The 14681-nt window shown below is 44.3% G+C and overlaps 1 protein-coding gene across 1 annotated transcript in view; it reads right to left on the reverse strand.

Moving 5' to 3' along the window:
* slc4a4a (solute carrier family 4 member 4a) overlaps nucleotides 1-14681 on the reverse strand; it is an 82309-nt gene that overhangs the window by 18487 nt on the left and 49141 nt on the right. Inside the window, exons 8-14 of the mRNA XM_061261848.1 lie at nucleotides 10810-10967; nucleotides 10261-10348; nucleotides 8532-8686; nucleotides 6382-6495; nucleotides 5777-5951; nucleotides 3274-3407; nucleotides 1753-2024 (exon numbers count right to left, since the gene is read on the reverse strand). Of these exons, the coding sequence (XP_061117832.1) occupies nucleotides 1753-2024; nucleotides 3274-3407; nucleotides 5777-5951; nucleotides 6382-6495; nucleotides 8532-8686; nucleotides 10261-10348; nucleotides 10810-10967 (1096 nt within the window). The remainder of the gene's footprint in view (nucleotides 1-1752; nucleotides 2025-3273; nucleotides 3408-5776; nucleotides 5952-6381; nucleotides 6496-8531; nucleotides 8687-10260; nucleotides 10349-10809; nucleotides 10968-14681) is intronic.

Raw genomic sequence — 14681 nt, forward strand, 5'->3', positions numbered from 1 at the left:
TGTCAATGTAAATATAGTGGCTTTTCATAAAACATTGGTATAACCAGAATAACCAGAAGGATTTTCTTTTTAAAGAAAAGCAGTATAGAGCTATATAGAGACTGTTCTTAAGTCCGAAATGTGTAATGCCCCCAAAAAATTTGTAAGACTTGTCCCATGTAAGTAACATCCCCTGTCGATTCAGGAGAGAGCAGATTAGGTCTGCTCAGAAGAGTGTATAGCCCTTTTAAACACATGCTGACACTCGACTTAGTCCTCTTACCCAACTTTCTGAGCCAAAGCATCATTTCATTGCAAAATACTCTGTTGTAATGAAGCAAAGGTCTCAGAACACATGCATTTTTTATAATATAACATCAGTGTTTCAAGGTTTTAATTGGAGAGGCTGGGGCAGCCTGTAGCCCAGTGGCTATGATACATGACTGGGACCTGGAAGGTTGGTGGTTCAAGCCCCAGTGTAGCCACGATAAGACCCACACAGCTGTTGGGCCCTTGAGCAAGGCCCTTAACCCCACATTGCTCCAGGGGAGGATTGTCCCCTGCTTAGTCTAATGAACAGTAAGTCGCTTTGGATAAAAGCATCAGCGAAATAATACATTCATATTATTATTCATTATTAAGAGTAGCTACAGATCCGGTTGCATGGTATTCCTGGTGTGAACCCACGCAGAGGGACACGCATTACATTAAATATTATTTAACAGACACTGTTATCTGAAGTGACATACCAAGCAGTGCATATGAAGGTCATAGAACAAACAAAGGAACACGTCAGATAAGGACACGCCTATGAGAGCCGTGCTAACGGGCTTCACATCCGCGCGTGACGGATCAGCGGTGGGGCTCCTCGATGCTGCTCCCTTCCTCGTATGTCCCCAGCTGTCAGTTTGTGTTTGAGAGAAGCTGCAGCGCAGCAGGACAGAGGCCTCTATATGAACCTGCAGCTGCTGCACATTTAGGGGGCAAAATCTCAGACACTGCGATTTACAAAGCGCCGTGAACAACATACACAGTGTGCGCAGGCCTTACTGACTTCCCCCGTTACTTAACCACGCAGCGCTGTACGTCGTGTAAGATGACAGAACTGAACCTAAATTTCAGACACGTATATTACATAATCAGGTAAATGTACAGCAGTTGGAAAGAATCACATATGACACACATATCATAGCCACATAGCTATAGCAAAGGTATTGGTCATTAATTAAAACTTCTCACAGCAAGGGGTAGCCTACTGTATACTGTATAACCAACCACAAATTCAGTTCGCCATAGAGGACATTTCTGGGCTTGTATACGACTGAACAGCGGAAAATAAGGGAGATTTGAATTTCACCTAAAGGTAAAAATATTTTTTTAGGCAAAAAATAAACAGGCAACATTAATTAAAACCATGTGTTTGATACTAGCATGGGTACACTGCGAAAAAAGGCTGCCTTAACAAGCATTTTTGGTCTTGTAATAAGACTTAAGATATTATAAGAACCTTTTTCTCTGAAGTACAAAACATTAGCTCGTTTTAAGTTCCTGTTTTAATCTGGAAATTTGTCATACTTTCTCACCTCATTGGCAGTTTTTTTTGTCTCATTTAGGAAAAAGTCATTTTTAAGTCTAAATGTAAGACTAAGATACTTGTTAAGACTGACTAATCTTTATTTTTTTGCAGTGTGGTTTCTTTACACACTATTTTTAGTCAAGGGTTCATTTCTACACCAAGCAGAATGACATCTGCGGTTTTCATATTTTTCTTACCTACTGTGGGGGCCATACAGAGGCAGTCATACTGTGTGACGTCCTCCACCTTGAAGCCAGAGTTTATGGGGTAGTAGTGCGCCAGCTTCAGCATCTTCTTGAAGGAGTCGTAGATGAAGATGAAGCTGATGAGCGAGGAGAAGCCTTCCTCCGTGAAGCGGGTGAAATACTGCACCAGGAAGCTGGCGTCCGTAGCCACCAGGACCAGGCAGAGGAACGCAGACCACAGGCCGATCCACAACCGGAACTCCAAGTAGTCAAACGAGTTGTCCCTGGCAGAGGCACATCAACTGGTGAATTTACCGGTGGAAACATTTTTCAAAAGATTTTGGCCTATGACTACATTTATCAATGCATTAATGTTTGCTCCGGTCGAATATCATACGGTACCGTTTGTATATTTGCATTTGTGTTGCAGAAACAGAAAAATAATACTGCTACACAACACTTTAGGCGTGCTGCAACAGTTCACAAAACTCACAGTTCTGTTCAGTCTACTTTTTCGGTTTGGTTTGGTTCTAACTGATTTTGGCCAATATCACCATTACATTATGGACAACAACTTGCGAATGGTTATTTCAAAAACATGCATGTAGCTGGAAAAGAAAGCTAGAACAAGCTAGAAAATTAAAGCAAGCGAACCAAAACTGAACCAAGGGTGGTAATCCGAACAATTACTTTGTTTTACATCTCTACTCTACACTGTTGAAGTAACTGTAAAAAACACTGAAATTCTGAATACATTCATATCAGACAGCATATATATGAGCTGTCTACGTACATCTCATTAAGCCACTGTCTCTCTGGTACTAAAGCGGTCAGAAATGAAGCCTTGTGATGCTGTTCTGTGGGACACAGTGTCTGACCCCTGGCGTGAGCTCCGGGCCCTTGCGCCCCCCCGTGGCCCCTGTGACCCATGGGAAAGCAGCGCGGCCAGAGAAACACAGCTGCTCCACAGTGGGAGGGCAGGATATCGGCAGGATACAGCACCGCAACCCACGGGAAACCCACAAACAATCGCACCGATGTGGGATTTCTGCTGCACCCAATTTGTTAAACTAATAAATGTCAGGACAATATATCAGGTCTGAGCCAGAGACCAGTGTACATGGTGTATTTCATCACGAATGCTGCCAAATATTAGTGCAAAATAAATAATCCCAAACTGCTTCAATATAAACTGATTGATACAAATACATATACTGTAGGCTAAGGTTTCCAAAAAATGTTTCCGCAGAGAAATTGACATGAACAATAGATTTCATTGTCTCAGTTGCAGGGAACTAGCATCATACTATTGCCAGGATTCAATCAGCAATAGTCCTTAACTTTAATTTAACTTAATAATTTTGGAAATACATTTGTATACATGAAATCACTGGTTTTCTTTACAAGCAGTTTGCAGTTCCACAATTGCCAAAAGTAACTCAACAAACTGGGCTTAATGATCAAAGAAAGAGAAATATTAATGGCTGCTCCAGGACTTTAATTTGGCTGTTGCCATGGAGATGTGGGCCGAACCTGCTGAAGTTGAAGAGCAGCCTCTCGAAGACCAGCACAGGGCCTGTACTGCTGAGGATGGTGAGGGGCTGACCCGCAAGCAAGCAGAACACCACTCCTGAGATCGCCGTGCCCAGGAAGCTCTCCAGCACCCCCTACAGGACAGGAGGACCACAGTCAGGCATGAATAAACAATCCCAGGCATGAATAAACGATGCTGTGCCGATCAGGCCCGCTGATCCAGGGCCTCCTTGACTGGCAAACCGATCATTACATTACAGTTATTTATCTGACACTTTTATCCAAAGCAACATACAGTTGATTAGACTAAGCAGGAGCCACCCCCCCTGGAACAATATAGGGAGGGTGCCTTGCTCAAGGGCCTGTATGGATCTTATCGTGGCTACTACGGGGCTTGAAGCACCAACCTTCCAGGTCTCAGTCATGTATCTTAGGCACTAGTCTACATGCTGCCCCAGTCATGTGCCTTAGGCACTAGGCTACAGGCTGCCCCAGTCATGTGCCTTAGGCACTAGGCTACAGGCTGCCCCAGTCATGTACCTTAGGCACTAAGCTACAGGTCATAGGCTGCTTTAGAGCAGCACACTGCCTGCGTGTCCTGCACTAGGGGACCGGGTCTGAGCCCAGTTTCCTGTCCAAGGAAGTGGGATAGCCAAGGCATCTAGTACCTCCACTGGAGGTGTGGCTCTGGCTCATATTCAACTCGATAGTTCACTTGTTAAAGGAGATTTTAACACAAATCAGCTCTTTCAGTTATCAGATTGCAGCTTCCAGCTATCTAACTGAAACAAAATATAATGTTTGGTACATGTGGTCCGAGGAGGATCATTTTGACATTACATTAGTCACTGACATTTCAGTATTAACAGGACGACATGCTTCTCCTTTCTCCAGCACACACTGTAGCTTTGTGACATCAGCTCAGAAGTAGCCGACTCGATGTTTACATTGCTGACACGCATTTCGCGCACGTATGTGTGCCTCAGGACATGGCTCTATATTTACACAGCCTTCTCCGTTATCTACTCTCTACTTCTGATAAAAACACTGCCTCCAAATTCTGATCCCGGCAACTATACGTGGTACAATACGCAAGCAATGCATCCTGTATGTGCAAGTTTACCGTTCCTTTTGGTTTGCTATATCAACGTTAGATTTTTGAAAGGAATTACATGATAAGAAATTATTCTGCTTTTATACACTTGTTTCAGCATATTTGATTTCTCTTGCCTGGTGTCAGTGACTTAGCTGTACAGGTGTCAAACAGTGTTGAAAAAAACCCGTAGAGAGATTCCACAGTATGGAAAAACACTGCACCTGTAATTGGGCAGTAGCCGGAAAAGACTTCGCAATCCAAATCTGAGCCTTTTGTTAGCTCACTTAACCCTTTAAGGTGTAAGATCACACAAATGTGTAATTAGAGTAGAATGTTCTTAACAGAGCATTCTAATCCTGATGTCACAATCACTACTGGTAACTGGAAAGCAATGCAGTTCTCGAACAGACTTGGAATTTTTTGGGAAAAAACATTCCAAAAACCCTGCTCTTCAAAGGGTTAAATCCAGGACTATGAATACCTGTACTAAAGGAGTGACACCACTGTCGCTGTACTCTAAAGTCAGTTTTACCAGATCACCAACACAGGGTAGAGGCATAACACAGCTACATGTACACAAAGCATGTACAACCATGCCCGTACTATCTGCTTCCTGATACATACCTGTATGTAGGGCAACTCACACATTTCTTAGAAAGTGGTCGGGCACATCTGGCATCAGATTACTAGGTTTTACCATCTATGCTTGTCTTTTTTTTGTTATTCAGTCTTCACATTGATTTGTGAGATTAATGGATTATGGGAAAACTACTGTGAAATGGTTGTGCCATTGCAGTCAGGAATTGCAGTACATCGCTGAACTTCTTGTAACCCAAAGGTGACACACTTTCCCCTCCTATGCTCTGAATCACCTACAGAACAACAGCTTTGGCTGTACCGTATGATTGTAAAATTATTTTTAAAACGTATACTTGAGGTTTGTTTGTATTGTCTAACACTGTAAGATTAATAGATTTTATACTTGCATTTGTATTATTCTATTAATTAAAATTTGTAAGAACATTATTTTGATAACAACTGCATTAATTACAAGTATTATTAACATTATTATTATAAGTAGAAGTAGTAGTAGTAGTAGTCGTAATAGTAGTAGTAGTTGTATACTGTATATTTCAGTACTTAGTTGATGCTTTTATCTAAAGCGACTTCAAGTTTACTAGACTAAGCAGGGGCCAATCCCCACTAAAGCAATGCGGAAAAAGAGGTCAACTCATTGTGGCCACATTGTGGGGCCTGAACCACCTTAACCACTAGAATACAGGCCAACCTGTAGTAGTAGCAGCAGCAGTAGTGGTAGTAATCTGTTATAATATGGGCCATTTCATTAAACAAAGATATATTCAGTAAACAATAATTTATTAAAAGTTAAAGCTCCTAAAAGCCCACCTGCATGTTGTCTGTGGCGTCACCCAGCAGACCCCCGAATGTGATGGCATTGGTCACTGTCCCCAGGTAGATGAAGAGAATGGCTGACAGGGATTGGATGTGTATGGCATCGTAAAAGTCACTGGCAAAGAAAGGCGCCTTCCTTTTGATGTCAAGTATAAGGCCACCGCAAAACCTGTCACGAAATAGACAAACAACAACGACAAAAAAAACGCTAAACCCAATGCACTAAAAATGTACTTCGCATAACAGAGAAGGTCACTGCTTTTTACAGGTTGATTATAATTCAGTCGTGCTGTAATTTCACCGAGAGAGAGAGGCCGGGCCCTCAGATTTAACCAGTGAAGCATGTTCATTGTGATGTGCAAGTGTGTGCACTTGACTAAATCCCCACTTGCAGCATAACATTTAAGAGAAAAAACAAATATTTCCAACAAGCCACAGTCGCCGCTGCTGACAGTATCTGTGACCTGTTGGTGCCTGTCTCTGGGAAGCCCGCAGGCCGTGTGGTTTTTCTGCTCTTCCCAGTACGGATGACAGTGGCGGCCCAGGGCAGGATGTGACCGCTGCGGTCGGAGCGGAATCCCCGGGAGACGGCCAATTACCTTCCCGTCCTCTTCAGCTCATCGCCCACTTGGTGCCCCCCTCCCCCGTGCCCTCCGTCGTGGGGCGTGTCTCCGTTCATCTGCACGTTATCGCCTCCGGCGTACATGTTCTTTCTGTGTGTGTGAGAGAGAGGGAGAGAGAGACAAAGAGAGAGAGAGAGAGAGACATGTCCCATTGAAGACAAGGTTCAGTTACATAACATCTCCAAAGCACAATTATAGGACTATTAACCTGTTGAAGAGTAGGTATTTTGGAAAGATTTTTTTGGAATGAAGTCAGTGTTGTAGAACTCCACTGCTTTCAATCACCAGTAGTGATTCAGTTAAGAACATTCTAATCATATATTTCTAATCCTACACCTTAAACGATTAACAGAAAAAACATGAAGCCCGGTGCACTGTGGGTGAGAGAAAAATATTCACATTAGGCACAATACTGGGTCTACAGTGTGGGTCTTTCGGGGTGCAAGTAATCAGTGGAAAGTGGCAAGGAGTGAGACCCACTCTGTAAACCAGGAAAGCAGAAGCATATCACCTGCATTGAAAGCAGAGTAAATGAAGCCTTAAGCAGACAGTGGAGGAAACACAAACAAAACATTTTGTATCAATTGTGCTACAATCTCTGTGAGCAATCTCTTGGCCGTGCCCGATAAATATCGAGCACTACACACGGAAATCACTGCAACCCTGCAAAGTGAAGTCACTTTGGATACATTTTATAGAACTGATATGTCGATAATATGCTCTAGTGCAGGGGTCAGCAACCCTGGTCCTGGAGAGCCGCAGGGTGTACTGGCTTTCGTCTCCACCTTAAAATAAGCAACCGATTCAGACCCAAGAAACCAGGTGAGGTGAGTTAACTGTGCAATCAATGGCTTTCATTGATCAATTAATGCCAAGTAACAACGAAAGCCAGCACACCCTGCGGCTCTCCAGGACCAGGGTTGCCGACCCCTGCTCTAGTGGAAGTGGAATCCCTGTCTTCTGGGTCTCTTGGTTGGCTCAATTGCACCAGGAAAGATCAATCAAGCATGGAAAAGTATGAATCCAAAGCAATGACCTATTTGACCCAGGTCTGGTATGAAGAAAGCACATTGGATTTTCAACAAGCTCCAACACAAAAGCATGCAGTGCAGAATACTATACAGTAGCACTATATTCCCCCCGTATATTAAGTCGGCGGTTGATTATGTGAAGGTACGTCACATACGTCTTGTTGAAGACTTGGTGAAAAGCGGGGGAGGGGAGTGTTACTCTCACACATAAACTTTCGTGGCGGTACCTCCCACCCATATGGCAGGAGGCTGGCCCTGACGTCAGACGCAGTCACGAACGCGTGGCTTTTGCGCGTGGTGTGTGCGCATGGAGTGCGCGTGGCGTGTGCGCGTGTCGTGCTATTTCAGGGCCCCAATCTGCGATGCTGCCTGATGCTGAACTCTATTTATATTTCCTCTCCAGAACGCACGCTCCGATACATTATTCAATCAGCCCGAAAGGCCGAACCACGCAACGCGCTGGAGAGGGGTGTCCTCTGACCCCCCCCCGGAAGGTGATCGCGTTGGATTTGCCCCCCCCCAGGGCCCCCCTCTCAGATTGAGTGGCAGGCAGACATGACAGTCACTTCCCCCAAGGACAGAGGATGTGACATGTTTCATCGAATGAACAGCTCCGCTGATCCCCCCCTGCGCGTCGAAAGCCAGACAGCTATGGCCCCTCGATGGCTTTGCTGACTGCTGGTAATGGAATTATTTAACAGGTATGCCAACCAAGGGCATACTTTATGTGGGAGGGATACAACCACCACAGTATTAAAAAAACAGGCCAAATACACCCCCAAAATACATATCATGATGATGAGAAACATAATTTCATATAATAAAGATAGAGTGACATGTTGTGTTGTGTCACCAGAATGTTCATTTCATAGCTTCATTTAATTGGAGGCCTGCCCCTGCACCCCCCCCCCCCCCAAGAGAATTGCAGTTATTGGGGTCTATGCATTTCAACCCCCCCGTATTCAAACTAAACTTACGCCCTTGACACCAACCATACTCCACAAGATAATTCCAGTCTCCTAATCTGTCTGTGTAAAGCCATACCCTAACAAAGCAAAGCTTTAAACACTTCTATGAGGAAACATTGCAGCGCACCGTTTATCCGAGGATGGCAGGGATTTCGGGGGCTCTATCCTGATGGCAGGGTCCCATTCCCCTGGGGGGAGGACGATGACCTCATCCAGGAACTCGTCGATGCCGGCCAAGAGGTCCTGCCGGTCCTTGGCCTTGTAAGCGATGTCATGGAAGACCTGCACACAGCCAGCACGGCCGTTATCACAACAGGCCCTACTGTTTGTACTGCTCATAGTTATATCGCACAAATAACACTTCACATGCTCCTGCATGTGTGCACTACAAAAACCAAAACAATTAGTCACGCTGAAGTCTTATATTTAAATTTAGTAATTCTCATTTGACTAAAATGAGACTATAATACTTGTTAATAGTAGATTGTAGACAGTAATAGTAGACAGTTTGACTCATTTCAAGATTTGCCAGGGGGTAAGACAATTTCACTCGACAAGCAACAAATAACTTTCAACAAGCTAATATTTTCTACTTCAGGTGAGCAAATAATATTTCAAACTGTTTTTTGCAGTGGGTATTGATCTCTTGTGACGTAACTGAATGAAACCCCTGCATAATCCTTTATATGCAGGATGAAGTGTATCTGCCCATTTGAGGTCAAACAGGAAGTACTTTTAAAGATCAAAATCAGGCACAGGTTTCTCAGGAAAGTAACTAAACGTCTGTCAGAACAGTCGCTTCAGGAAATCCTGTTTTTGTGCGCTCACTTTTCTTAATAGCCGGAGTGTTTATACTGGAAGGGAAGCACTCTCAGGCAATGTTTTTCAGTCATTAGACTACAGGGAAGAATCATAGCTGCGCCAATTAAAACCTTTCTTTCCAGCGCAACAGTGTTAGCTTTTTTAACAAATGAGCTTCTTGCACATTAATAACCTAGGTCAAGAAATGGATAGATTTCAAATACTCCCAAAGGCCAGTGACATATGTAGAGATAGAACAGGAAGGCTCTAGACATATTCGGAAGACTTAGCTCTATATTGCACCTCTAATCTGTGTTGAGGAAAGTAGAAGTAGAGATAAGTAAACAGAATGTAGGCCACTCTGTACATTGTGTAGATATGCACTCCGCAGATTGTGTAAATCCTGTAAATATGAAAACTAGAGCAGCCCAAATATGTTTAACATGTAAGTGATATCCACTGTAACACTTCGAACATGGCAGTTATCTTCGTATCTTTCATATCTGGTGCAGTTGTACATTAGGTCTCAGAATCACATTCTCAAAAAAAGATATCAGTTTGTTTTAACTAATTGGTCATTAGCAGAAGATTTCCATTGTTTTAATTTTGCCATGCGAGTCCCACGTTATGACATTAGAGCACAGGAAAACATGTAGGTCACGACCGACCAATCTGACAATCCTGTTATGACTTAGTCTCCTTCGACAAGGAAGCCAGTGTGTGGGGCAGACCTTAGAAAGAAAATGTTTCCTGCATTGCTAAACCTGAAAATGAGTCAATCTTAACAAGTATTCTAGTCTTATATTTAGACTTATTTCTATGATATTTTCCATAAATAAAACAAAACGACGCACTCATTTCAAGGTTTGGGGTAAGACTATTTCATAATTAAGCAAAATATTAAACAAGCTTATTTCTGACTTGAGAGAAAAAAATAGATTTACAGTCTATTACAAGACTAAAATACTTGTTAAAATGGTTGTTTTTTGCAGTGTGAATGAGCGTGACAGAGGGAATGGGAGGTAGTGGTGGTTTCCCTAATGGTCAGCTCTTACCTCATCAGACATGAGGGTGGCTATCGCCCTCCCAATTTCGTGGTAGGACCGTGCTTTGCCTTTGGGCCCCAGCAGGATAAACAGGAATCTGATAGAAAAGGACAGGGAAGAGGGGCTCATGCACATCTGACCGCTGCTTCATTAGCCCTCCTCAGTTTAGATAAATCAACGGGCGGGTCATGTGACTTCAGTCCAACAGTCCCCTTCAAAATGGAGTAACTGTGGTCTGGAAGCCTGGGCCATCGTGTCTGTAGCGTTACATAAGCCAAACAGCCTAAAGGTCCAAGGTGATGACCCGGTGAAATCACTCATTTGTATTTCCTTTAAAACAAATCAGTCATATCACTTTAAAAAGTTTGTTGAGATGAAAATGCACTACATTTCTAAAGATCCCTTTTGATGAAAAGCTTGTCTTTTTAAAATAAGATCTGTAGGTCTACCGTCCATGCTATGTCCATTCTGTGTGGATTGGTGGTCCACTAAATGACTTGTTAAATTAAATAGCCAGCGTCCCCCCACATTTGAAGCTGGAATCACGGCCCTGCCTACCTGGTCGGAACAGGGACTTCTGTCAGGGCCCCCAGCATGACGGCCTGCTGCAGCCGCACGAACGCCACAAACGGGGCGTCCAGGAAGTCCACCTCCCCCACCAGGACATTGGAGGCCTCGGCATCTCGAGGAAGCTTCTTCATGAACTTATTCTTCAGCTGAGGAGACACAGAGAGAGAGAGAGAGAGAGAGAGAGAGAGAGAGAGAGAGAGAGAGAGAGAGAGAGAGAGAGAGAGAGAGAGAGAGAGAGAGAGAGAGAGAGAGAGAGAGAGAGAGAGAGAGAGAGAGAGAGAGAGAGAGAGAGAGAGAGATAAGAATAAGAATAAGATAATTTAGTCATTTTGCTTTTATCTAAAGTGACTAAAGGGCTCGACAGCTGCACTGATCTTATCGAGGCTACACTGGGTCCTCGTCATGTACCTTAGCCACTAGGCTACAGAGAGAGAGAGAGGATCCAAACAAACTGCCTCCCGCTAGTTTCTAAGAAGGAAAAAATAATGTAAGCAGAATCAGAAGGATTCCCCAAAGGTGACCACAACTGTCTTTGGAACAGGAGTGACAAGATGAATAACCATCCCAGAATAGTCTTTATGGATCATCTTTGCTTACTTAGAATCAGGCTAATAAACAACAGCACTGAATCTGCACGTTTCTTTCTCAGGAGGGAAGAAAACTTAACCTCACCACAGACTTTTCCAGTAAATTATTATTCATTATACCAATTTATCAACCGTAAAACCAATGCAGACTTTTGGCCACAGGGGCTTTGAAAACAAACAGGAGCTCGTACTGAAAAATCCAATACAGTCCCATCAAAGTTTCATAATGGTTAAAACTTTGATGATATTGTATATTAAGAATGATGCAGTTTACAGATATCAACATGTTGAAAAGGATTAAGCACAATTGCAGGGATGGCTATAGAGATATTAGCCTTATCACAAATAAAGTAAACTTCCCACTGTAAAGAACTAATATAATCAGTCATAAAGTTATGACTGATATTGTTTATAAGGCCCAAGACGGCGTTGGCTTTCATTCAAAGCCGAAAAAGACGTAGCCTTGCGGCAGTATGCAGTGTGCTCAACAGTGATCAAGGGCATTCTGGGACAACAGGTCAATCTGAAGAAGAGTGAGATTGTGACTTGTTTTAAAATGGTACAGGACATCACATTGGACTGGCACATAAAGTACAGGTCCGAAGGACACACTCGGCAACAATAATGCCAGTCAATAACCATTGCTGCTGCGATTCAAGGTGCAATTCAGCTCACCGCAGGGAATTTTATGACAACTTTAATAGCGCAAATGGCCGCTCTCAGTAAACATTTTGCCCTCTGATAATCCTGCAGACAAGGACATTTCCAATAAAATCATATAAATAAATGACACAACCATTTGTGTTAATGAGTGGTCCATATCAGAACAGGTAATATACTTGTTAACATGACCAGGGTGTCAAATGAATGTCATATATTAATTGCAAGCTGCAAGGCGTTGTAATTTAACCAATTCACCACTTGCAAATTACAAACACTTAACTCTTAAATGAAGATTAAGTCTTAATATTAATTCATTTTAACAACCTATATGATGACTTGAAATTCATTTTCAAAAGTACTGGAAACCTATAGGAGATTACTAAGCAGGAAAAAAGGGAAAAAGGAATTATCAAGCTCTATCAAATAGGTACAGGAAGTTGCAGTGACTGGCCTATGGATGTAATTAGGTGCTGCATCTAACCCAAAAATGCTTAGAATATAATCAAACGAGGAAAGATCAGTAGTTTTCCAAATAACTCATTTTACAGTACAGTGCTTTTCTGTACATGATATATGACAATATAACGATGAACCTGCAGGCGACCCAAGGGGTAATCTTGAATAAATCCTCTTTTTATTGGTCGAGAATGTCAAAAGGCATGTGATCATTGAAACCTTATAAATATATATTATATAAAAAAATAATCAGACAACTTGTCATGCACCACGGTGACAGTCCACAATCCACACATCAATACAACCAGATGAACGGAGTGCATTAGTCACTGAAAGAGATTAGGAGCAAGGCCCTGAACCGCAGTCAGGAGACAAGTTGATTAAGTTCTTAGCCAGGCAACCCTACATAACCTTCTGCTTCTGTTGCCCCTTCCAATATGGCTATAGGATGTCATGTATGACGAGCATGTGATGTCACTCTAAGACTATGTTACATAATCCAGATCTTTCAGCAGAACAGTATCTCACTAATGCTCTGGAACAATAATATGATAAGACAAAGATAGCTCTGGAATGAGATGTGTGATGGGTACTGTAGTTCAGATGCACTGAAAACAAGCGCATATGATAATGCTTTTGCATTCCTCATTGAACACCGTGATTTACACTGCTGGTAATGTGCTGTTTAAACACTGAACAAATACAGATATTATGATGACCGAACACTGAAAATGAATCTGAAAGCAACATCGGATTAGATCAAAAGTTTTTCGTGAATAAAATATATATATATTTGCATTTACTTGAACGTTTAATTTGAGGAAAAATATTGATCGAATCCCACCCAAAGTTGCATCATGTGGTCCCTTCACCTTTAGCTTTCAAAGAGGATATTTTTCCAGCTGTTTACACCTCACTGGAGCACTCACACGCCTGGCCCACCTGAGCGCATAGTTAACTGATAAAATGTCCTGGTCTGTTAGGGGGGTCTGGTCTGTTAGGGTGTGGCCTGGTCTGTTATGGGGGGGTCTGGTCTGTTATGGGGGGTCTGGTCTGTTAGGGCGGAAGCCTGGTCTGTTAGGGGGGTCTGGTCTGTTAGGGGGGGCCTGGTCTGTTATGGGGGGTCTGGTCTGTTAGGGCGGAAGCCTGGTCTGTTAGGGGGGTCTGGTCTGTTAGGGGGGCCTGGTCTGTTATGGGGGGTCTGGTCTGTTAGGGGGGGCCTGGTCTGTTAGGGGGGTCTGGTCTGTTATGGGGAGGTCTGGTCTGTTAGGGGGGCCTGGTCTGTTAGGCGGGGCGTGGTCTGTTAGGGGGGGCCTGGTCTGTTAGGGGGGGTCTGGTCTGATATAGGGGGTCTGGTCTGTTAGGGGGGGTCTGGTCTGTTAGGGCGGAAGCCTGGTCTGTTAGGGTGTGGCCTGGTCTGTTAGGGGGGGTCTGGTCTGTTAGGGGGGCCTGGTCTGTTAGGGGGGGCCTGGTCTGTTAGGGGGGCCTGGTCTGTTAGGCGGGGCGTGGTCTGTTAGGGGGGGCCTGGTCTGTTAGGGGGGGTCTGGTCTGTTATAGGGGGTCTGGTCTGTTAGGGGGGGTCTGGTCTGTTAGGGCGGAAGCCTGGTCTGTTAGGGTGTGGCCTGGTCTGTTATGGGGGGCCTGGTCTGTTAGGGGGGTCTGGTCTGTTATAGGGGGTCTGGTCTGTTAGGAGGGCCTGGTCTGTTAGGGGGGTCTGGTCTGTTAGGGGGGGCCTGGTCTGTTAGGGGGGCCTGGTCTGTTAGGCGGGGCGTGGTCTGTTAGGGGGGGCCTGGTCTGTTAGGGGGGGTCTGGTCTGTTATAGGGGGTCTGGTCTGTTAGGGGGGGTCTGGTCTGTTAGGGCGGAAGCCTGGTCTGTTAGGGTGTGGCCTGGTCTGTTAGGGGGGGTCTGGTCTGTTAGGGGGGCCTGGTCTGTTAGGGGGGGCCTGGTCTGTTAGGGGGGCCTGGTCTGTTAGGCGGGGCGTGGTCTGTTAGGGGGGGCCTGGTCTGTTAGGGGGGGTCTGGTCTGTTATAGGGGGTCTGGTCTGTTAGGGGGGGTCTGGTCTGTTATGGGGGGCCTGGTCTGTTAGGGGGGGTCTGGTCTGTTATAGGGGGTCTGGTCTGTTAGGGGGGGTCTGGTCTGTTATGGGGGGCCTG

This window comes from Conger conger, chromosome 11, assembly GCF_963514075.1.
Source record: "Conger conger chromosome 11, fConCon1.1, whole genome shotgun sequence".
NCBI classification, from domain to species: Eukaryota; Metazoa; Chordata; class Actinopteri; order Anguilliformes; family Congridae; genus Conger; species Conger conger.